The 26,132-nt window shown below is 36.8% G+C and overlaps 2 protein-coding genes and 1 pseudogene across 2 annotated transcripts; all 3 read right to left on the bottom strand.

Annotated features, from left to right (window-relative positions):
- Positions 1–1,576: 1,576 nt before the first annotated feature.
- Positions 1,577–2,035, bottom strand: LOC113855650. Its single transcript, XM_027487279.1, has one exon. It carries the CDS (start codon positions 2,033–2,035, stop codon positions 1,577–1,579), a length of 459 nt encoding a protein of 152 aa, XP_027343080.1.
- Positions 2,036–13,626: 11,591 nt separating this feature from the next.
- Positions 13,627–16,814, bottom strand: LOC113855648. The gene is made up of 8 exons (XM_027487278.1): positions 16,527–16,814; positions 16,195–16,482; positions 15,726–15,943; positions 15,562–15,656; positions 15,339–15,450; positions 15,171–15,230; positions 14,529–15,024; positions 13,627–13,791 (listed from the first exon to the last, which is right to left on the bottom strand). The coding sequence occupies exons 1-8, from the start codon at positions 16,812–16,814 to the stop codon at positions 13,627–13,629; spliced, it is 1,722 nt and encodes a 573-aa protein (XP_027343079.1).
- A 2,529-nt stretch (positions 16,815–19,343) lies between these two features.
- On the bottom strand, positions 19,344–25,847 carry LOC113853529 (annotated as a pseudogene).
- Positions 25,848–26,132: the final 285 nt, after the last annotated feature.

Below are 26,132 nucleotides of genomic sequence, written 5' to 3'. Positions count from 1 at the left end.
TTTTAATATTTTTTAATGTAAATAACTGATAAAAATAAAGTTTTTTAATTTAATAAATTATAATTGTCAAAAAATTATGTTACTTTTAAAACAGAGTTATTTGCTAGAGACTAGAGTGCACAGAGGAGCATCGAGATATGATAAATTGAGCAAGTAGATTAAATGTACAGGTCAAGGGATGCAAAAAACTGTACTAAATTATTGAAGATAAGGTTGCTTCGTAAAAAAAATAATAAAATAATCTAAGATAAATTTCTGTTAAACACTAATAAGTTTTTATTTAAATTTACAATAAAAAATAAAATTATCATTCTGTGGCATAAGCATCTAAAAATCATGTAATGATGATGAATTTTCCTATGCATGGTGAAACTGGTTGCTATCAATGTGCCCAAAAGGGGAACGTGAGAGAGATTATTGCAGGGGTAAGAGAACAACACAATTGTTCTCTTTATTATTTATTTATTTGTTTGTTCATTTTTCTGTTATTTTGAAGAAAGCCTTCGTTTGTGTATTGCAACACCGTGTGACATGCATATGATAGTAACATGGTTTGTGATGGGACCGATTCTAATGCCATTATTATTATTAATGAAGTGGAAATGCATAAAAATTTTCATTCAACTATTAGATAAGGAAAGAATTTAAATTGTATGCTCTCTCTATGCCACTTATCTAATTTAAACTCATTAAATAAGTTATTCAAATTCATAAAATTATAGTACCCAATACACCTTGGACCAACAAGGATAAATAAACAAGTTAATTTTTTATTAAATTTAATAAATAATTAAAATGATTTAAAATAATATGTTGTTAGTATTTCTAATATGCTTTTCTCCTACACGAGTCATCTAAATTTTGGTAAATTAGAAACAAAATAGTATTTAATATTAAAATTAATTATAAAAAATAATGATATAAAAATATTAATTAAAAGTGAGTTAGAATCTGATAACACTAGATATATTAAAGAAATTAATGAATTTAACTATTAAATCATTTTATATTATCTTTTGATTATATATACTAAATTTTATTTTAATAAGTATGTAATTCAAAACTTAATATTTATAATTATTTCAAAAATATATTAATAAAATTATGTAATGAAGTGTTTTTTTTGTTGTTGATTTATTTGATAAAAATCTTTATATCAATTGTTGAATTAATTAATCTTATGTTTTATAAAAAATTATTAATTGATGTAATTATTTAAGTTTACATAAGGTGTTAATGAATTTTAACTTACTTTTAATTAATATTTTCATTTTATTATTTTTTGCGTAGTTAATTTTAATATTAAAATAATATAGTTGAAAAAAAAGAAACTTTGGCCAACGTTGGTCTTTCTCCTTCTTGGCCAACATTGGTCAATTATGATAAAAATTGAGTACCGGTTAAGTATTGATGGCAAAACAATAAAAAACTGTTTTTAAGAAATAAATAAAAATAAAATTTGTTAATAATCAAAATTTAATTTTTTATTTTAAAAAAATATTTTTAGAAACAAAAAAAAACCTGGCTAGTATTTACTCAAAGTATTTACCGTCTCATCTGGAGACTCTTGATATGGTCACTCTACGAGTTTGAGGTCAATAAATTTGGTGGGAATGTGAGCAATCTTTTCATAAATTTGCTTACAATAAGGAGATGAAATCATTGTAATCTTTCCCATCAACAGACCTTCGATGTATAAAGCGACCTTGACAGAATCAAGATGGAGAGAATTCAGGGTATTGGCATATTTGAAGTGAGATTCAAGGAAGTATCGCATCTTACCAATGAAAGTTTCACTCTGATACTCGTCTCGTCTTTGACTTGGCATCGTAAAGCTTGTGTTGATTTCGTCCAACAAATCTTCAACATCACAGACAGCACCTCTCACCATATCCAGCCATTCCTTGACAGTAGCATTTGAGAATTGTTTCTCTTCAGCATCAGTGAGGACAGCTTGAATACTCAACAGTGTTATTTTCACCTTGTTAATCAGTAACAAGTCCTGTTGTCTTAAAGACTTTGTAATTTCAAGCATGAACCACGTTTATGGAAACATGACTACTGGCAATGGCAAAAACATTTATCAACCTTGTCTGAGTTTGAGAGCATAGCCAACATCAATGTTCCATTCACTACACACTCAATTGTTATGTCTAGTACAACGAAGACAACTCTGAATAATGTCTAGATATGCCTGAAACATCAATAAATTGTGTACTGGATAAGCCACCATTCAGTTGCAATGATAGAAAAAGGAAACCAAATACCCCTTCAGCCTAATAAAGACGAGCACACTCCAGGTTAAATTAAGACTAAATTAGGGGATGAATTAACCTATTAACATAAATAATCTTTAATCATTTACTTAATTGAAAAGCTAAAATATAAGGCTGATGCATAAAGCCCATTAGTCCAACAGTGTGCGTATAAAAGGAAAGTAAGAAGTACAGGTAAAATGTTGACTTTTAAATATTCAATAGCATTTATTATCTAAATCGACACCTGACTATATCATTCGAATATCTTTTGCAAGTACACCCCCTGCTTAAGATTGCGAAAAGCTAGCAGTACTTGCAAGGACGTCACCTTATTCTACAAAAGAAAAGTATTGAGAAGACTAGTGTACCTTTAGCAGGAACATTTTGGCGCTCACCATGGGGCACGATTTGTCTCGAGTTCAGAATAATCATGGTACTTACAAAGAGTCAGCAGGAAGGACAGAGTCAGCAAGGGTGAGCCTCTCATCAGTAGGAGGATGCTACGCCTAACCCACCGATACCTGAAGTTCTAGCCCAAGAAGGAGGAGATGAAAGCCTTTTTTCGGTGATAAGAAAACTTAGAGCTGAAATGAGGGAGATGCAAAAGATAAGAGAGAAAGACGCTTTAGAGTTGTCGGCTTTGAGAAAGGAGAATACCAACTTAAGGGAAGAAATGAAAACCTACATACCCTCTCAAACTACTCCCCTACTCCAGGAGCAAGGAGAGTCTTCAATTCTACAGGGAAGGCCGAGCACATATCAGCAAACTAGGACCCTTGTCAAACGAGACTTTGCTTCAGGTCGAAGTCCTTTCATCCAACCAATTCTGGAAGCTAAGTTACCTGAGAACTGGAGAGGCTTAACACTGGAGAAGTACGACGGGTCAACCAACCCTGAGGAACACTTGGATATCTTTACAACTCAAGTCGGCCTATACACAGAAAATGATGCCCTATTATGTCGGATATTTCCTACTTTACTTCGTGGATCAGCCCTCAACTGGTTTACCGAGCTACCACCTTCATCTATTGACTTGTTTGCAATGCTCACCAGACAATTCAATTTGCAGTTTGCCACAAGCTATCGTCATCCTTTGACGCCATTGGCATTAGTAAATATTCAACAGAAAAAGAGAGAGACACTTAGAGCGTTCATGGAATGCTTCGGCAAAGTTGCCCTCTTAATCCACAATTTGGAGCCGGTAGTCACAATGCACCACCTTATAACAGCTTTAAGGCCAGACCCTTTTATCAACAGTATATGCAAAAAACCACCAATTGATATGGATGAATTAAGAAGTCGGGCAGCAAAATATATGCAAATGGAAGAATTGACCGAGTACTAAAGCCAAGCTCAAATGGAATAGGGGTCCAACCAAAGGGAAGGTGACAAAAGAGAATCTTTTAAAATTAGCAAGAAAATAAAGACCGAAAAGGAGAGGCCGAGCGACCACCAAGAGGACCCAAATATGCCATTTACACTACTTTAAACACCAATCGGTCAAAGTACTCGAGCAGGCATTGGCCACTAAGATATTGACTATCCCTAGGTGTGCGAATACCCCCCTCGAGCAGATAAGTCAAAATCGTGCCGATATCATAGAAACAGAAGACATACCACTGAAGATTGTACAACCCTCAAGGATTGTATTGAAGATTTGGTTAAAGCCAGACACCTGCAAGGGTTTATACAAACAAACCCTTCTAGACTTGCTGAAAGGAGCAAGGACCATCATCCCGAGCTATCAAGAAGATATAGTGATAGAAGAATGGAACAAAAATATAGCAGGTCAAGAGAACCCCCTGTCAAGCATAACGACGAACGTGGGATTGAAGGAGTATAACGAACTACTTGTCGGTTTCTCTGGAGAACGAGTGGAGACCCATGGCTGTATCGATCTATACACCTTGTTCGGATCAGAACACGAAGGAAAATGTATCAAGGTCAATTACCTAGTGGTACAAGCAAGTACTTCATATAATATACTACTCGGTCGGCCATTCCTTAATAAATTAAAGGCCATAGTGTCCACTCCTCACTTGGCTATGAAATTTTCATCTGACAAAGGCTGAATTATTACCGTTCATGCCAACCAAAAAACAGCTAGAGAATGCCACTTTGCAAGCTTGCATCTAAAACCCTTCCAAGGGTATAGACAAGATATCGACATTGTATCCCCTTGGTCAGGGGAAGAGTTGGATATAGAGCTTGATCTAAGAATAGACGAGGGGACTCGGGTGAAACCTAATGAAAACAAAGAACCTTTTCAATTAGGAAAAAAGCCCGAACAAGTCATATGCCTTGAAATCGGCCTCACATTGAATGAGAAACAAGTCCTTAAAAAGATGCTATTAAACAATGCTGATTTGTTTGCATGGTCAGCCTCAGACATGCCAGGAATAGACCTTGATTTTTTTATCCATTACCTATCAATTTACAAGGGGCACAAACCGGTAGCCTAAAAAAAAAGGAAGATCGGAGGAGATAGAGCAAAAGCAGCCCAAGAAGAAACTAGCAAGTTATTACAAGCCGATTTTATCTAAGAAGTGTGATATTCCACCTGGTTGGCTAATGTGGTGATGGTAAAAAAGGCCAACGGGGAGTGGAGGATGTGCACCGATTTCACAGATTTGAATAAGGCATGTCCTAAGGATGCTTACCCCCTTCCAAATATTAAGACCTTAGTTGATGGGGCTTCTAGCCATAAAGTACTCAGTTTTTTGGATGCATACTCTGGGTATAATTAAATCCGGATGTATCCTTTAGATGAGAAGAAAGCGACATTTATAACAAATTAGGCAAATTTTTGCTATAAAGTTATGCCCTTCGACCTTAAAAATGCAGGAGCGACATATCAAAGGTTGATAGATAAAATTTTTACAAAGAAGATAGGGAAGTGTATGGAAGTATATGTGGATAACATGGTAGTTAAATCTGTCAACCTTGACGGTCATGTTACTCATTTGACTGAAGTATTCAGTGAAGCGAAACGACATGAGATGCGGTTCAACCCAGAAAAGTGCCCATTCGGAGTAGCCGGAGGAAAGTTTTTAGGGTTCATACTTTCTGAAAGGGGGACTCAGGCAAACCCAGAGAAATGTCAGGCTATTATCGGGATGACCAGCCCTCGTAACATAAAATAAGTACAACGATTGACAGGCCGAATAGCTGCACTTGCCAAATTTTTGCCGACAATGGCAGAGAGATCTCATCCTTTCATCGACCTCCTCAAGAAGTCACACAAAAACACATTGGCGGCCCCTCCCAATCTAATAAAGCCAATATCGGGATTAGACATGATCGTCCATTTAGCTGTATCAGATAAGGCTATCAGCTCTATTTTATTGCATGCAACACCTAAGCAGGCACCAGTATATTTCATTAGCTGAACGCTTCAAGATGCCGAAACTCGATACCAGCTAATAGAGAAAGCAGTATTAGCATTGGTCCTCACAGCTCGGCGATTGAGGCATTATTTTCAAAGTCATCGGATAGTGGTACGTACCGATTGCCCAGTTGCCAAAATTTTATGAAAGGCGGAGTTAGCAGGACGTTTAATGACTTAAGCAGTGGAGTTATCCCAATTTGACATCTGATTTGAAAATCGAGGACCCCTTAAAGCCCAGGTGCTTGCTGATTTTCTTAACAAGTTCACTACTCAGAAACAGACCCATACAAACATATGGAAGCTACATATGGATGGATCGTCAAACCTTAAGGGTTGTGGAGCAAGAGTTATTTTGGAAGGACCAATGTGGCCAAATAGATTAATGGTACTTACCAAGTTAAAGATCCAGTCATGTTGCAATAGTACTAGGAGTTTAAACGGATAAAAGACGAGTTTGAGGAAGTACGTGTTCAGTATACATCGAGAACCCTAAATGAGCAAGCTGATAGAGTTGTAAAATTAGCAAGTCAAAGGAAGCCCGGTCAGCTACACAGCATGATTCAGCAGGAAATTAGTTTCCCTAGCATACGTGGACAGGAATGTATCAAAATTGAAGATACATCTCGGAATTGGATGACAGAAATTATTCAGTATCTTAATACTAATAATATACCTAAAGATCTGGATCAGGCGAGATAATTAAGAAAAAGAGCAGCCAGGCTTACCCTTGTTGGTCAAGAACTGTATAAAAGAGGAATCTTTACCCCTTTGCTAAAATGCCTTGATATCAAACAAGCCAATTATGTAATGAGGAAAATTTATGAAGGTATTTATGGTACCCACTCGGGGGAACGAATAATGGCAGTAAAAATTCTAAGGGCAGCATACTTTTAGCTGACCCTATCCAAGGATTGTGATCTTTTTGTCAAAAAAATGTATCCCCTGTCAGCAACACGGTCCATATATACACCAGCATGCCAACAACCATCATCCAATTACTTCTCCTTGGCCTTTTGCCATTTGGGGAATAGACATGTTAGGACCCTTTCTTTTGGCTAAAGGACAGTGTAAATTTTTTTATTGTCGCTATTGACTATTTTACCAAATGAATTGAAGCAGAGCCGCTTGCCACCATCACAACACATAATGTTCAGAAATTCATTTGAAAAAACATCATCACACGTTTCGGCATTCCATATGCCCTAATCACAGATAAGAGTCTACAGTTCACAGATCGGCGCTTTAACGAATTTCTAGAAGGATTGCAGATTAAGCACCGAGTCACGTCTGTCGAACACCTTCAAACTAATGGACAAGCCGAGGCAGCAAATAAAGTCATCCTATATGAGCTAAAAAGAAGATTGGGTTCGGAAAAGGGTGAATGGGGGCAGAAAAATTACCTGAGATTTTATAGGCTTATCGGTGTACTCCCCAAACAACCACAAAGGAAACGCCTTTTTGGTTAACCTATAGTACTGACGCCATGGTTCTGGTCGAAATTAGGGAGCCATCCTTTCGGAAGCAACACTTTGATGAACACTCTAATAGTGAATCTTTAGCTGTTGACTTGGATTTATTGGACGAGATAAGTGATCAAGCAGCTATCATGGCTGAGGCTAGTAGAAGAATGATGGCAACAAGGTTCAATCCAAAAATAAAATTAAGATAATTTTAGGTTGGAGACCTGGTTTGGAGAGCAACTGGAGAAGCATGTTGAGACTGAAGAGAAGGAAAACTTGCTGCTAACTGGGATGGACCCTTTCGGGTTTTAGCTCATCTAGACAATTGATCTTACAAGCTTGAAACACTCAAAAGGAAAGACATACCGAGGACCTGGAATGTTTCACATTTAAAGCATTATTTTAGTTAAGTAAATGTAATATGTGAAATTGTGCACTCTTTTCCTCGCTCAGGTTTTGTCCTTTTCAAAGAACGTGAAAAGAGATTTTCCTGATAAGGTTTTTAACAAAGCACATTGTTAATAAAGTTACATCTTTCTACATCTAGTTCAGTTATTATGGATTTCCGCCTTTACCCTCCTGAATACCTCCACACAGTTAAGGATGAATCAATTAAATTTTACCCTCCCAAGTACCCCCACTCAGTTAAGGATGAATCAAATTTTACCCTCCCGAGTACCCTCACTCGGTCAAGGATGTATCAAATTTTTCCAAGTTTATTTGGCCAAGAATAAGTCAACAAATTCTATAAATTAAATTATTCTCGAACATCACCCTTTGTTTAGTTATTTTACCTATTTTTCTCGAAGTACCCTACTTAGTTTTAATAAAATCATGGTTCACAACACAAAGATAAAGTAAATAAATAAGGTATAACACAATATAGTGAAAAACATGAAAAAATCAAACTAGTATTGAAGCTGAAAGCATTACAAAAAGAGGCACTATCCACCTTTTCTTTACAAAAAAGAAAAATTATTAATTGCCCCCCCCCAGCTTCATCTTGGGCAGGTGTGTCTTCGGCAGCAGCACTATGAGCTTGGCTAGGTTCCTCGGAGTCAGGCTCTACCTCATCATCCACTTCATCATAAGGTAGGAACTTCCCACCAAAGAAGTCCCTTGTCAGATCGAAGTGGCACTATCAGCCTACCACATAGCATGATAGAATCTGGCCTAATGTTCGACAACTATCTTGTCGTTGTAGTTGTCTGCGAATGCTCTCATCTCGACATAAGCCTTTTGCCTTTCCTTTGCCACGACATTCACACCTAGTCCCCTTTGAGCCATTATACCTGTAATAAAAATAAGAAGTCAAATCAATATAATCCGGTATCCAAATTATGCATTACAAAGACAAAGCATATCATCCATATCCAAGCAAGGTTGGGGGGGACTTCAGCAAAAGGATAAGGGCTTGGCCAAGAAGCTCTTTTGGAAGAGACTTCAAATATTCCAAAGTCAATAGTTCTTCAGCCAACATCATATCCTCAGGAAATACATTGTACCAACGAGGCACCCAGGTCCAGTGAAAAGGAAAAAAAGGATTATTTTCATTATCAAAAAAATATTTTCTACCGACAGGGTGCACAATTACTTTAAAGTAACCGACTTTAAACCCCTTGAACGACGCAGTATAAGGTTTTAAAAGTGGCAATTCAGTCTGCCTTATTAACGACACCCATCTAGCTTTGTCTAAAGGGCCTGTACAGAAAAAATGAAGAAATAAACCTATGCTAGGCTCTACATAATGAAATTTACATAAAATTCTAAAAGCTTGCATTGCTGCCCACCCGTTCAGATGAAGTTGCGTCGACACAATATTCAGGACCCTCAAAACACCCATTTGAAAGTCATCAAAGGGAATTTTTATACCTAATTCCTTAAACATACACTTATATACAAAGAAGGTGTCGACCATCTCGACACCATCTCCTAAAAATACAAGATCAAGGTTACTAGAACCATCCCCTCGACAAACAGTTATATTAATAGGATAAGGATCCAAAGCCTCCCATAATGATATGTCACAATGACGCTTATTTTGTTGGAAATGTGAGAAGTACGCAGCCACTTCACTGTCCACCCATTCATAGCTAGGAATTGTACAAGGGGAAATGTTGGTCTTTCTCTTGGGGGCTAGCATTTGGTAACGATTTAGTTGATTCAAAACCATCAGTGACAATATCGAACGATTCAACATTGTCCTCACACTCCCTAACTGTCAACTCAAGCTCATCCCCCACATCATTCGGCCTTGAAGAAACTTCTTTAAACCTTTCGATTCCTTCGAGGTCCCCAACCTTAACACTAGTGCTCGACCTTGTACGGTCTGACAATGAATCCTCCCACTCAATGGAATAGGGCATGTAAAGACCAAGGAAAGAAGAGAAGGGCAAAGTAAAATAAAGCGTACCTTAAAGTTGTCGGGAGAAAAAGAAAAACTTCTAACAAAAAATCAAAGTATACCCCTCGGTTTAGGACAGAAAGTGTATATGAGGCCTGGACCACTACATATTTATAAAACGTAGGGTTTCGAGCAGATGATGAATCGCACCTTGTTCCAACCATTAGCTCTTTTTCAGATTAACGAATATGAGCGTCCAACCTTTTGTTTCAAAGACACAAACCACGAAGAAGAAACCCTAATTTTTGAAAAACCCTAATTAGCTAAAACCCTAAATTGCTGAAACCCTCATTTCTGAAGATCCTCTAGAATTAGCATATTAAACTGAACATATACGCAGTCTCAACGTTAAAAAAAAAAGAAACTGAATACCCCTTTGGCTAAAACACCAATACGTGTTAAAATCGAATACATTATCGGTCAAACCATATCATTTTCACTAGAGAACCATGACACCAACAGAAAAGGTCGGTAGACCTTAACAAGCCCTTGAGTCGTACCTCGTCGGGCTTAGGGGCTAGGTACTAGATAAACCACCACTTGGTTGCAATAATAGAAAAAGGAAACCGAATACCCCTTCGGCCTAATAAAGACGAGCACACCCCCCAGGTCAGATTAAGACTAAATTAGGGGATGAATGAACCCATTAGCGTAAATAATCTTTAATCATTTACTTAATTGAAAAGCTAAAATATAAGGCTGACGCATAAAGCCCATTAGTCCAACAGTATGCCTATGAAAAGAAAGTAAGAAGTATATGTAAAGGGTTGACTTTTGAATATTCAGTAGCATTTATAATCTAAATTGACACCTGACTTTATCGTTGGAGTGCCTTTTACAAGTATACCCTTGACGTAAGATTGAGAAAAGCCAACGATACTTGCAAGGACGTCACCTTATTCCACAAAAAAAAAGCATTGAGAAGACTAGTGTACGCTTAGCAGGAACAAATTGAATGATCAATTTTTATGGGTTTGGTTATAAATATGTAAGGCTGTATCAAACTGAAAACAGATAAATAAACATGAACATGTCTGAAAATTTTTTAGAGCTTTTTAAAAAGTAAAAATTACTGCTGGAATTTCTTTTCTAATACCTTCATGTAGTTTCGGGTCTTAGGGTGAAAAAGGAAATGTTTTGTCTAAATAATATTTTATTAAAATACTATTCCAAAGATTGGAAAGATATAAGGGAGAAAATCTCACAATACATGTCAAGAAAATAGCACCTTTAGGGGATTCAACAGTAGTATTCAGAAGAGAGATTAGGTAGAAAGAAAATGATCTATGATTAGATTTTAGTTGAAGTCTTAAAGCTATTCACTATCAAATAGGAAATCTATACCTAAGTTACAACTGCTGCCATCATGGCACAAGCCTCAACATTAATCAAAGGAGTGGCCCTTGCTTGAGTTGTGCTTGTGGAGAGACCAAAGAAAAATAATATCAAAATATGTCAAAATCTGTGAAGAGACCAAAGAAAATTAATATCAATATATGTCACAAAATAAAAAATAACTGAGCCACCAAATTTTGGTCAATTGAAGAACATATAGACTTCAATTAATAATTACAGCTTATAATTTGATTGTGTCATGCCTTGAATCCAAAATTCATCAAAAGTTACATAATCTAGGATACTGTAAGAGACTTTTTATAAAAAATCTATCTCACCTAAGGATGTTAGCTCCACGATCACAGTAGTATTTGTAACACCCTCTTTTCATTATTTAGAAAATGATGTTCTGGTTAACATTAAATGGCATTAGGATGTATTAGGAGTGTGTTTTGAAGAGTTTTAGAAGTGATTGGTGCAGGGAATCTCGCTCAAGCGAGACTGAGCGTCCAGAAATATCTTGTTTCAGGGCAATCTCGCTCAAGCAAGATAGGATAGATTCTGCTTAACTGCCACCTCGCTCAGGCGAGATTGATCTCGCCCAAGCGAGCTGAGGATCTCGCCCAGGCGAGCTGCATCATTCAGGTGAGGACGCATAGGAAAAATATTGTCCTCTCTGGCCACCATCTCTCTCAAACAAGATGGAGCTCGCCCAAGCTAGCATATCCCGTCACTCAAGCGAGATCGCGTCGCTTAAGCGAGCTGTTCCTGGCTCAAGCGAGCATGCGTGGAGCTAAGGGGTATTTAAGAGATTTCTAACATGAAAACTCATTTCATTTCTGAAAACCTACGTTCCTCTCTCATTCTCTCTGAACTTTCTCTTCCTATATCACAGATAAAAGTCGTAGAAACTCCAAAACTTGCAGAATCCAAACTCAGACTTCAATTCTACAGAATCGTTGGTGAGTATCTTAGAACTCGAACCTCTTATTTTCACTTCTATCTTTTCTATTTCTTCTTTTCTCAAAGAATCTCTTTCTCTAAGGTGTAGAACTACCTTGGTCTGTGAACTGACCTTTTCTTGCTTTCTCATCATCAAACACTAGTTTTCTAAGGAGAGCTCTATCTTATTACTAAGAACTGTTGTATTTGTATTTATAAAAATGTGTGATTGGAGTGTGTGATGAATGATAACATGTTTTCGATATATTTGGAATATGACTTGTTGTGTGTGATGCATGTTTTGTGGTGATTGATGATAAGTGTGATCTTTATTTTGAATATGTATATATGTATGTATATAGTGGACTGAGTCCAAGGGAACTAAGCATGTTTTGTGGTGATTGATGATACGTGTGATCTTTATTTTGAATATGTATATATGCATGTATATGGTGGACTGAGTCCGAGGGAACTAACTCTCGACAATGATTAAGTAATATATGTATGATGGAATAATGAACTAGAGAAAGATATAGAAAGATAAGATAGAAACATGGAAAGGGAAAGAAAAATCATAAAGAAATATGATAAGGACGAGTATAGATAGTTTACGTACACTGAGAGTGTGGAAGATGGAGAAGATTGATAAGTCTTGGGGAAATGAGAGTGGTGGATGCTTCTCTTGAATTATGCAACACAAATGAGAGTAGGAGCACCACATGCCTTACACTCGTTTCCTGACTAATACTCCTGACCATACTTTTGCTAAAAATGGCCGAGTCGGCACACGTTGTATCCGTGTAGCTGCGGCTATCCAGCAACTATCTATGTTAAGGAAGACCTCGAGGGATCTCAAGAGCAGTGAAAGTGAAATGAGAACTTTGAATATTCAGAGAGAAAAAGTAATAAGCTGAACACTTAGAGATTATTGCATGTATATGAATATGATTGTTGTATTATCTTTGTTTTAATGTGTGATAAATTGTGAATGTATGCTTGGTAAAATGAATAGAGACTCATCCTTACATCAACATTTCAGGGAACCCAGATGACAGCACCCACCGAGGGAATTAGATTAGTAGATAGTTCCATAACTAATAGGTTAAATTATGTACTTAATGAGTACCAGAGATTTTGTTTCTTTAGGATTATTTTATATGAAAGTGATGTACCTAGTGATCTTATTATGATGGAAATGGAACTAGCTTTTAGCATCCCTTTTGATTTTCCTGTAAATAGAATCTATCATACTCTATGTATATATCTCTTTCCTGGCACCGTAAGGACCCCAACAGTAGTGACATACATGTTCACATACCATAACCACGATCATATTGGAAGACCATCACGATGGACATTTGAGTGGATTATTGGTACGCAGGTCACTGCCGACCCAGGTGATCTGTATCTCAGATCAGATGACGAACTTGACTTTGAGGACTTAGCGATGATAGACCGGCATGGGGATGACTAGTGCCACTTGGTCGTGTGATGGATAGGCTGCTCATTAGGACTTATCTTATTTTGAGTATTTGTAAATAGTAGAAAATAGTCCTAATGTATTTTGACGACTTTTAATGAATATTTGTAAATGTTATATATATTTTGTATATCATGAGAACAACATATGATCACGTTATTTTAATGCTTCTTCTTAAATTTCCATTTGAATCTTTTTCTCGTTTTGATTTTTCAATATAAAGTACAAAATCCATGAATCGAACAAAACTTATGGGGCAACACAAATTGATTGGAATCCTATCTTCGGGTTAAGTTGGAAATTAGTGAGGTTGTGGTTTGATGCACCATGCATGATGTTTGTTTAGAGACTTTGTACTTTCAAGCTTGAACCTTGTTTATGGAAACATGACTACTGGCAGTGGTAAGAACACCATTATCAACCTTGTCTAAGTTTGAGAACATAGCCAACATCAATGTTGCATTTACTGCAGACTCAATTGTTATGTCTAGTACAATGAAGATAATCCTGAAGAGTAGGTATGCCTGAAAATTTTTTTGGATAATCACAAAAGTAAAATTTACTATTGGAGTTTCTTTTTTAACACCTTCATGCAGCTTCAGGCGTAAAAGAAATTTTTTTTTTTTGTCCAAATAAGCTTTTGCTAGAATAATATTTCAAAGATTAAGAGGATACAAGGGAGAAAATCTCACCATAAATATCAAGAAAAATAGCACGTTTAGGGTTCAATCAAGAAGGAAAAAAAGCTTTTCACCGCCAAAGATTATTACCCTTTGCAACCACAAATAAATTTTAGGAAGAAGGAAAATAATCTAGTGTTGTAAATTTTTATAGAACTAGGAAGAGTAATCTTCGAAGAACAAGAATGGAGAAAGGAATCCAAGAATTGAAGAATTCCGATGAATTATTAAAACTGAGAGAAAGTGATTACAAGAGGAAAAAGATACAAACTGATGGAATTTGTCATCCAGTCTATCTTACTAACTGCTATTAATAGATACTTAACCACTCAGAAGCTAACAACTTGGGTTACCAACTCAGCAATCAACCACTAATCATTTCTCAACCACATAATCTATAACAACCTAGTACTGACTCAGCACTTACAATCTCAGCCACATATTCTTGAAAATACTCATATCAATACCTTTCTCTTGCAGCATCCTTGTCCTCAAGGATGAAAAGATGGGAACTTCTTCAAATCATAGTAGAACTCCCAAGTAGCATCCTCTACCAATTGGTGCTTCCATTTAACCAAAACCTTAGTCACTGCTGCTCCCTTCCTTCTAACTGTCATCCTATCTAGGATAGCTTCTAGTTCCTTATCTGCCAAGGCATCTTCTGACTGATAAGGAAGAGTACTCGAAACTGGTACATTTCCCACATGTTTCTTAAGCTGTGAAATGTGGAAAACATCATGAACCTTGGACTGAGCTGGTAATGCAAGCTTGTAAGCAACAGCTCCAATTTTATCAACAATCTGATAGGGACCAAAATACTTAGGACTCAGCTTCATATTACTCCTATGAGCCACAAAAATCTGCCTACAGGGATGAAACTTAACATATACCATATCACCAATCTGATACTCCTTGTCAGTCTTGTGCCTATTAGCCTGTTGTTTCATCCTTTCTTGGGCTCTTCTGAGGTGGAACTTCAACATCTTCAACATCTCTTCTCTCTTAAACAAACTTCTATCCACCAACTCAACTTTGGACCGACCAAGAAGATAAAGGAGATGTATGGAATGAGGCTGGCTGTAAACAATATCATATGGGGTAGCCTTGGTAGGAGTGTGATAGGTGGTGTTATACCATCACTTAGCCATTGGCAACCATTTGCTCCACTGCTAAGGTGAATCATAACACATGCACCTCAAGTATGTTTCAAGACACCTATTTACCACTTCTGACTGGCCATCAGTTTGAGGGTGGTAACTGGAGGAAAGTTGAATCTGAACTCCCTATAAAGCCATCAAGTCCCACCAGAAATTATTGATAAAGACAGGATCCTTGTCACTAGTGATTGTGCTTGGGAAACCATGCAACTTGAAAACATGGTCCAAGAAAACCTGTGCACATCACTTGCTGTATAGGGATGAGAAAGAGTCATGAAATGAGCCGCTTTACTCAGTCTATCAACCACAACTAGAATGACTTGCTTCTCAAAAGACATGGGCAACCCTTCAATAAAATTCATAGTCACATGCTGTCAAACTTAGTCCGGAACTAACAAAGGTTGCAATAGTCCTGGACTAGCAATACTAAAGTACTTATTTTTCTGACACACATCACATTGAAGCACAAACCTCTTCACATAAGTAGTCAAACCCTTCCAATGTAGCACAGCCTTGATCCTTTGCATTGTTGCATTAATGCCAGAATGACCACTAGCACATGAAGAATGCAACCACTACAATAATTCTACCCTCAACTTACTATCATTTCCAACCACTAACCTTCCTTTCCTCCTTAATTCTTTATTGTACCATATATAGTGTTTATGCACAGCTGAACCTTCTTGAATTTCCTTGATCAACTTCATCAAATTCACATTAGTTAACCAAGTAGCTTTGATCCTATCAACCAAATCAGACTGCAATTGATAAGTACTCAAACTACAGCACTCTAACTCCTCAACCCTTGATAATGCATTAGGTACCGCATTCTCATGCCCCTGCTTATATTATATGGAAAAGTCAAACTCCATGAGCTTGGCTAACCATTTCTGTTGAAACACAGTGGTGAGCCTTTGATCCAGCAAATACTTCAAGCTATAGTGGTTTGTCTTTACAATGAAATGCCTATTGAGAAGATAGTGTCTCCATTTCTGGACTGCAAACACTACCGCAAGGTAGATAATGTCTGCTATTGTTTATTAAAAGTTCTGCTAATGTAAGCAATAGGATGGTGTTCCTGCATAATGACTGCCCCTATTCCATAACCTGAAGCATCAACCTCTACTATGAATTCTTTAGAGAAATCAGGTAATGCAAGAACTGGTGCACTACTAAGCAGGTTCTTTAATAACTGAAAAGCTTCCTTAGCCTGTTCACTCCATACAAAACCATCCTTCTTAAGCATTTCAGTTAAGGGCTTAGCCACCACTTCAAACTTCTTCACAAACCTCCTGTAATACCCTGCTAAGCCTAAGAAGCCTCTTAATTGCTTAAGGTTCTGAGGCAAAGGCCAGTTTCTCATAGCTTCACAAACCTCCTGTAATACCCTTCAGCAAAAATGAAATGACCAAGGTATTCTACCTTGTCAACAACAAAGAAGCATTTAGATCTCCTAGCAAATAAACTATTGCTCCTAAGAGTCAACAACACTTGCCTTAAGTGATCCACATGGCTCTCCAAATCCTTGCTATATATCAGTATATCATTAAAGAAAAGTAGCAAAAACTTCCTCAGAAATGATTGGAACACAGAGTTCATGAGACCCTGAAAAGTGGCTGGTGCATTTGATAACCCAAATGGCATCACCACATATTCAAAATGACCAGCATGTGCCCTAAAAGCAGTTTTTGGAACATCATTAGGAGCCATTCTCACCTAATTATAACCAGACCTCAAATCTATCTTAGAGAAGATTGTAGATCCATGAAGTTCATCTAGCAGGTCATCCATTAAAGGAATGGAGAATTTATTCTTCACAGTGTTGTTGTTCAGCTCCCTATAGTCCACACACAACCTCCATGAACCATCCTTCTTCCCAACCAACACTATTGGACTTGCATAGGGGCCACAACTGTTCTGAATCACACCCTTTCTCAAATATTCCTGCACCAATTTATCTATTTCATCCTTCTGATGCTTAGCATATCTGTAGGGTCTCTTATTAATAGGATTTGCTCCTTGTATAAGAGGAATCTTGTGATCATGCTTAGGTCTGAAGGGAGCAGGGACTCAGGTTCTTGAAACACATCATCAAATTCAGTCAAGAGGTCAGCAATCATAGGAGGCAACTGAGGTTGATTGGCATGAGCAGTGAGGGATTGCAGCAATCCTTTCCCTCCTTCACAAAGATGTATCATAGAAAAATGGACTCCCTCATCTAAAACTTTCCCAACCTGTTGTTTCCTTATAGTTTTAATTCCACCCTGAGCAGAACCTCTAAGACTATGCCTCTTTCCATTAATCTTAAATTTCATCTGTAACTTATCAAAATTCCACACAATATCACCCAAGGTGACTAACCATTCAATGCAAAGCACCAAATCACATCTACCAAGAGGAATAAGTATCATGTCAGAAGTGAAAATAGTATTTTGCAACCTCCATGTAAAATTTCTGACTATAGAGGAAATAGTAATCTTGTTTCCATCAACCACAGTAACACAAATAGGGTCCAACTTCTCTATTCTACAACCAAACCTCTTAACAAATCCAATATCCAAGAAGTTATGTGTACTACCACTATCAATGAGAATGTGAACAGGATTCTTTTGATAATGACCAGTAACACGCATGGTTTTGAAATTAGCCACATCAGATAAAGCATGTACAGAAATTTGCAAGTCATCAGAATTAGAAAATTCACTAAGCACACTAGGCTCCTCCATAATTTCCTCTTCCTCAAGCACCTCTAACACATGCACTTGCAGTTTCTTGTGAGTCAAGCTATGCTCAGGGGAGTATGACTTATCACAGAAATAGCACAACCCCTTGGATCTTCTTTCACTCATAAAGGTTGGAGTCAAGGTTTTACCAGTCTTGAACTTAGAATTCAGAGCTTCCTTCTGAGAGCTTGTATTAGAGGCAGGTTTATGAGCAGTCATAGGCTTAGAACCCAACAATCCTTTCTGATTCTTGGCTATCACAGCATTGTTAGAAGATCCAGCAACATTCTTAGCATTGCTTGTGCTTAGGGGTATTGGCAGCTTCATACATTCGAGCTAATTGAAAAGCTCTCTGAACAGAACTGGGGTTAAACATTCTTACCAACATCTAGATATCTTGTTTCAACCCCTCTAAAAAGCAACTTAAAGTGTAATCTTTAGACAAAGATAAACGAGTGATAATAGAGTCAAATGAAGCTTTCTGCCAAAGCTTCATCAAATCCACCATGGGGTCGTCACAAACATCCCCAAATCTTGTAGTTACCAATTTTGCATAATCAGCCCAACACATAGACGAACAATTTCTAGTTTTAGACAAAGCCGTGTGCCATTGAAGAGCATGACCCTCTAAATGAACTATCGCTAATTGAACATGAATTAAGTCAGGAGTGTTATCGATCAAGAAAAAATTGCTACACTGATACAACCACTGATTCACGTTTTCGCCATTAAATCTTGAAAAGTCAATGCGAGTAAGACAGGTACCACACGAATACGAACCTGAATTGCGAACATCTTGATGATTTATCCCTATAGAACCTGGTGGACGCTGCTGTAAGAGATCCTCCATGGTTTTCTTCAAAGATTCGTCAAGTGTTCGCTGCATTATCCCTGGGAGCTCTACCAAACGGTTATCCAAACGAGCTGAGACACACTCTTTTATTTCCTTCATCGCTTGAGCATTTCTTGTAGCTTCTACCATTGATGAAGACTCCGATATGGATCAAACAAGTTGATACCAATTGTTGTAAATTTTTCTAGAACTAGGAAGAGTAATCTTCGAAGAACAAGAATGGAGAAGGGAATCCAAGAATTGAAGGATTCCGATGAGTTATTGAAACTGAGAGAAAGTGATTACAAGAGGAAAAAGATACAAACTAATGGAATTTGTCATCCAATCTATCTTACTAACTGCTATTTATAGCTACTTAACCACTCAGAAGCTAACAGCTTTCCCAAAAAAGGAAAGGTTTCAACCAACTCAGCAATCAACCACTAATCATTTCTCAATCACAGAATCTATAACTACCTAGTGCTGACTCAGCACTTAAGTCTCAGCCACATTTTCTTGAAAATACTCATATCATCTAAGATCAGACTTTAGTTTAAGTCTAAAAACGCGTTGCAACTACTGCCATCATGGCACAAGCCTCAACATTAATCAACCAAGAGGCCCTTTCTTGAGCTATGAAGAGACCAAAGAAAACTAATATCAAAATATGTCACAAAATCTGTGAAGAGACTAAAGAAAAATAATATCAATTTATGTCACAAAATAAAAAATGGCTGAGCCACCAAAGCATGGTCAACTGGAGAACAAATGACTCTAATCCATAATTACTTATATTCTGATTCTGTCATTCCATGAATCCAAAATATAATAAAATTTACATAATTTTGGATGTTTTGATGAGAGACTTTTTGTAAGAAATATATCTCATCCAAGGATGCCAGCTCCACAACCACATTAGTATTGAGCAGAGAGATTCTTGAAAATGGCTTGTCCATAACCACAAGCATTTTTTCACACCTACACAAAGACAGCCACAAACTTTATAAAATTATGATAGCACAATGAAACAATTTTTCAAATTTTCAGTTAGACTTTATTTTTATTTGAAGCCATACATCAATTACTTAAACTTGAAGCTATTACGAGAATTCAGAATTGTATTTGCAAATGTATCTTGATAGAATTTTTCATGGATGGTGAAACATGTTGCTGCTAATGTATGCTGAAACAGGGGAATGTGAGAGATATTATTGTCGAGAAATAGAAACAATAAATGTTTCAATTAAAATAAAGAGAAGTCTCGTTCGTGTACAGGAAGTCCATATGATGATAGAAAGGTAACCTGATTTGTCATGGGACTAATTCATATTCCATTGATATTGAAGTGGTAATGCATAAGCAAAGTTTATTTAGACTGTTGGATAAAGGAAGATTTTAACTTGTAGGCTCTACACTGACCACATATCTAATATAAACTCATTAAAGAAGTCATTTGAATATACAGAAGTAGAGATAGTACCCAATAAATCTTGAGTAAGAAATGCTCTTTTAGCTTCTCAGATGCTTGATTAGAAGCCAGATTTCAAATAGAAGCAAGACTGCCTCTAGCAGAGCTCACAAAGAATCTGTGTATTTATGAAAAGTAAGTAGGGTGTCATATTGTATGCTAATGTGAAACTAGTGATTCACAGTGAGTTATGATGGCAAAAACGATCAACAAAGGATAATGGAAAGAAATAAGATTTGGTGATTCACCATGACACTTAAGATAATATTACTTTGTCATCGATAACTTTGGTGAGAATGTGAGCAATCTTTGGACACTCTTTCCTTCGCTTTTTCATAGAATAGTAGTCGATCCATAGTATCACAAGAGAGGAAGGGAGTACTTCTTTTAGTGATGACTTGAGATTTTGAGAATTAAATATATGATTTTATAGAAATGTGAGATGTTGAAGCCACCTTCCATGGTTTGTCATTAAAAAAGATTTGTCTCATTCAATTTTCCATGTTGATAAACTCTACCTCAAAAGATTCTCTTACTATGTCAATGAGGAAGACAAGTCTTAGCAATCTTGGTCAACTAGAAAACATAAAGGTTCTAAATCATAATTTATAAGTAGAGTAGAAGTCATAAAATAATTCATATATGTGCACCCAGTAACTACGATAGAAAATGCAACTCCTACTGCTAAACAAATACCAGCCACAATATGTGTATAAAAAGAATAATGGCTTGTACTTGTGACTACTTTACAACAAGTAAGGATAGAGAATGATACAAAGAGGACCATGAAGAAAATAAACATGTAATGCTTAAATATAATTGGTTTCAGCAGTCAAGCATTTCATTAAATAACTACTGGTGTATATGGCAGAGAACTAAACATCTTAGAGTCAAGGTTGCCAAGTATGCATCAATTAAGATATATTCAACAATGGATGAAAAAGCTGTAAAAGGAAGCAACATGTTACATGCCATACAGGAGATGGATCCCAGAAGGCTAAGCCCTTTATTGTAAACATTTTTAGGAGACAGTTCTACCGTGTAAATAAATAATTTGAGTAAGCGTTATAAAATCTCTAAGATAATTATAAAAAAAACAACAAAGAAAAAGAAAGGATTCTCTTATATTAGACATTTTATTTTATTTTTGATATTTTATTTTTAAGAAATGAAGTGATTATAAAGAAATTATATATATATATATATATATATATATATATATCAATTACGAAAATAGATTTGATTTGTAGTAATAGTTAATTTTTTTTTTCATGATTACTATTATTGAAAAGATTTTTAATATAGGTATTATGTTAGTGGTAGACTCAAATCAAAAAATAAGATTTCTTAAAGGAAAAAGATCGTAAACGATGGATGATTCAAATTTTTTGTGTCTATCAAAAAAATTTAATATTCAAATTAAGAATTCACGTTGAAAGACTTATTTATTTTAAAAATTGTTCAAAATGTTTAAATTTTTGTTTTTGAATAAATTTTTTTAAGACATTATTCAAATCAAGAATACAGATATTAATATCTACAGTTGGATTAAAAAAATGAAAGCTTTAGACAATTTTGCTAAAAAAAATATTTAAATAAAAGACAGAATGAATACAAATATAAACCAAACTAAGAATATTAAATATAACAAATATTTTATTCTTTCTTTAAAAAAATAAATTAAATTTTTGCTTGTTTTAAATTATAATTTTCATTTTTATAATATTGTATTATATAATATAAAATTATCAGTGAATAATGAATACAAAAATAATAAAACAATAAACAAAAAGAATGGAGAAAACAAGTACTTACTGTCTCACCTCGACACTCATTATATGGTCATTCTACGAATATGCCGTCAATAATTTTGGTGGGAATGTGAGCAATCTTTGGCCACTCTGTCCTTCGCTTTATCTTATAACAGAGCCAGATCCCTAGCACCTTAAGAGAGGAAGGCAGGCTCTCTGGCAACGACCTGAGTTCATAACAATCCTGTATACGAAGACTTTGGAGAGAGGTGAGATGCTGAAGCCACCTGCCATCCAAGAATTTTGTATCTCGAAGATCGAAGATGGTCAAGGACGTGAGAGAAGTGGGCAATGGCACTTCCATTTCCATCAGCGTCTTCACCATATCGTCACCTCTTATTCGCAACACGGATAGACAAGTGAGGCATTCCAATCTCCACTGACTAATACTTTTAGCAGATGAAATTCCTCCAATTTCGCCCACCTCTAGTTCCCGTAGATTAGTAGGCAAACCTTCCGTGGCGAAAGATTGCAGATTTTGAAGTCTATATACAGCCAACTTTTGAAGCCCAGTGAGAGTGTTAATGGATTCTGGTAATGACACGAGCTTGTAACAGCTATTCACATTAAAATGAATGAGGTTAGGAGTAGGCAACCCAGCGGGAGAAATTGACTCCAACTCGTTACAGCCCACTATCGAGATACTTCGAAGAAGCGAGAGACTCGACGATGCATCTTCTACAATTGAAATGGATTTAAGATTTCTACAACCACAGATGGAAAGACTTTTAAGAACGGGTAGAGAGCCCAATGTAAAGGAATCCATTGAATCACAGCTGTATTTAATTGTCAAATTCTCAAGTGATTTGTAATTGTGCAAGGATTCACGAGGAAGAAATTCCAGATTCCCACAGCCAAACAGAGAGAGAGACTGTAAGGTTTTAGGTAAACCATCTCTTGGGAATGATTTCAGAGAAGAGAAGCCACTGATGGATAACTCACAAACAGAACTGAAGGGCAACATCAACTGGCTTTGTGGAAAATCTCTGGGTGAAGGAAATTCATCCAACTCAAGTTTAGTTAAGGAAGGAAAGTTGCTGCCAGGTATGTTTCTGTTGAGTTTCGGACATATTTCCAGTGTTAGGTGTTTTAGGTTTGGAAATTTTGTAACAGTACCTCCACTCAAATTCCATTCCTCCCATTCTGGCATATCTCTAAAACTTAGAATCTCCAAAGATTGAAACGGCTGGAATGAAGGAGAACTACTTCCCCTGAATTCATCACCAATTGTCTTTAATGATCTCATATCAACAATCAATAGTTCTTTCAGCTTAGGTAACTGTCCCAGGGGTGGCAACAAAGAACAACGAGTACAACGCCAGATGACCAAATACACCATGTTGCCAAATGAAGAATCACCCACCCAATTCGGGAACTTGGTTTCACCATAGTTTCTGATGGAGAGCTTTTTCAAATTTGTTGAAGCCTCCAACCTTTCGAGTACCAGCCCAGCGTTATCAGCATCGTCATTCCATTTTAGCACCAACTCGTCAATTTGTTTTTTCATCTTCAAATTTGCTAGAGAAGCATCGGTATGGTTCTTAACATTCTGTAGTCCTGAGATGGAAAGGTTCGCTTGCAGATGGGGAAATTTACTCAGCTCTACAATCTTCAACCCATCACGATGTTCACCGACGATAAAGTCGGACAAAGTTTGGAGACTTTGAAGCGTGGCTATTTGTGCGGGCATCTCTCGCAATTCAGTGCCACTGATGTCAAGGTGGCGTAGATTCACCAATTTTCCCATATCTTTGGGTAACCCAGTGAGATACTTACAATTGGACAACAACAAGGTCTGCAAATTGTAAAGCTTGCATGTCGTAGAAGGCAGCCTCTTAATCCCTGTTTCAGAGAGATTTAAGTACCGCAAGTGTATCAAATGCCCAATAGAATCAGGCAACACTTCCACATTGCTGTAGTATGACAAAGATAACACTCGCAACTGTTTCATTGCTAGCAACAAGTCATCTATTGCCTTTTTTGAAAAGTGACACCAACTCAATTCATTCAGAGGTAGAAAGGTTCGTAGACCTTTTGATCCACTCAAAGCATCAAATTTAATATATCTGTCAAATTTCCCTCTATTGTACGACAAATGACGTACAGTTCCATGTGGCTTCCGCTCGTCCAACCTGACACAATAAGCAGATGAAACCATTGTAGCTAAATCGTTGATGAGGTCATGCATTTCAAAGTACGGTTCACCATCAACAGACCTCAGAAGTATCAATGACCTTGACACTAGATCATCAAAGTATGCATCACCTATTTCTTCCATACTTTCCTGTCTTTTGGGATGTACAAAGCCTTCTGCAATCCACAGCTGAACTACCATCCTTTTTTCTAACTTGGAATTCTTTGGAAAAATTGAACAATATGCAAAACATCGTTTTAACACCGAAGGAAGATAATGATAGCTCAACAAAAGAGCTGGTTGCACCTGAACATTTGGCAAGTCCCAAATGTTACTTTCTAAAACCTTTTTCCACTCACGTTGCGATGGATTGTTGCGAAGAAGGCCCCCAAGTGCTACTGCAGCTAATGGTAAGCCACCACATTTTTTAGCAATTTCTATGCCAATTCCTTCTAGGTTACACCGTTCATCACAGTTAAATGATCCAAATGCAAGTTTGGAAAATAAAGACCAACAATCTTGATTTCCTAGAACTTCCAAATGGTGGATAGGAAGAAAGGTTTGAGCGGCAAGAGCCACAGTTTCATGTCGTGTCGTGATAATGATCCTACTTCCCATTTTCCCAGCCTTAAAAACGTCCATTAGATTATACCAGTCAACACTATACTTTCCTTCCCATATGTCATCCAACACAAGCAAAAAAATTTTATGGCTTAAACTTTGCTGCAATTGCACTTGTAAGGTGTTCAGGTTACTGGTGTCAGTTATTTTTGGAGTCTCAGAATCAAGGTGTCGAGGATTTTGGTTAGTATTATCAAATTTTTTTGAAGGGACAGAATCAAGATGTCGAGGATTTAGGTTATTGGTATCAACAGTTTTTGAAGTGATGGATTCATGGACGGTTTGAGTGACCTTGAAAACATCAAAATCCTTTGAGATATGTGCCCATGCTTTCAAATCAAATTTCTCCTTTACATCTAGATCGTTGTAAAGGAGTTTAGCAAGGGTTGTTTTACCAATCCCTCCCATACCAACTATGGAAATCACTCCTATCTCATTGCCACTATCAATGTCATTCTTATCTGACAGCAAATAATCTTTAAGTTTCTTTCTGTCCTCATCTCTGCCATAAATAGCAGATTCGTCAACTACCACACTACTCGAAGCAGTTCCATGCCAAACAGTGCTGGAAACACCTACTCTCAACCCAAGAGAGTGTATTTGTCGTTCAAAGTTTTGTAATTTTTCAAATAATGTTTGCATTTTAGAGTTGGTCACCACCCCATGAGACCGCTTAAAAGGAGAAGAAAGGATGTTTTGCACCTTTACCACAGACAGTTTTACTTCGATACTCAGCTTCCACTTTGGATCGCAAAGCCTCACTGTTGATTTCGTCCAACAAATCTTCAACATCAAAGACAGCATCTCTCAGCATATCCAGCCATTGTTTGACATTAGCATCTGAGAACTGTTTCTCCTCAGCATCATTGAGAACAGCTCGAAGACTCAGCAGTGTTGTTTGCATCTTGTGAAGGAGTGACTCATCAAGCTTCTTGCTAAGGAAGAAGTTCACGAACTCACCAGAAACAATCTTCTCTAACAACAGCTCCACAGAAGCCGAGACGAAAGCTTCTCCCACAACAGCCAAAGCCATTAGTTCTTAGGTTTACAAGATAAGTTGTGCTGAAACAAAGTATGCTTCTCAAAGGTTTTCGTTCCAAGGAAATAGCTGATAATCACCAATCAATTATGTATCCCTTGTATTAGATATTTTTGTACATGGACAGCAACTTGTAATGATGGTCCACCCACCCAAGAACAATAATTCCCACGTGACAGCTGGATTCAATTATTGAAGAACTATATTGTATTCACACTCGCCATATTTGTATTTTTTGTCCCTAAAAATATTTACCTCTGTAAATAAAAAGATCATGATGAATTCAGCTGATACTGCAATCCAATGATGCATGATTCAGATATACTAGTCTTATTTAAGAAATGATATATCCAACACATGGAAGTTTTCTTACCTACTTAGAAAATGAGGATCCATTACA

This window comes from Abrus precatorius, unplaced genomic scaffold (assembly GCF_003935025.1).
Source record: "Abrus precatorius isolate BTA unplaced genomic scaffold, Abrus_2018 Scaffold11, whole genome shotgun sequence".
In the NCBI taxonomy this organism is placed as follows: domain Eukaryota; kingdom Viridiplantae; phylum Streptophyta; class Magnoliopsida; order Fabales; family Fabaceae; genus Abrus; species Abrus precatorius.
The sequence above is the reverse complement of the archived record's forward strand: the minus strand, read 5'-3'. Positions and strand labels throughout refer to the sequence as shown.

Coding starts and splice junctions, on each gene's coding strand:
- LOC113855650 (XM_027487279.1), bottom strand. CDS start 2,035: ATGCTTGAAATTACAAAGTCTTTAAGACAACAGGACTTGTTACTGATT.
- LOC113855648 (XM_027487278.1), bottom strand. CDS start 16,814: ATGGCTCCTAATGATGTTCCAAAAACTGCTTTTAGGGCACATGCTGGT. Junction 15,944..16,194: donor CAGGTTATGGAATAGGGGCA/GTCATTATGCAG, acceptor TAATATAAGCAG/GGGCATGAGAATGCGGTACC. Junction 15,025..15,170: donor CTGATGGCCAGTCAGAAGTG/GTAAATAGGTGT, acceptor TATTGTTTACAG/CCAGCCTCATTCCATACATC.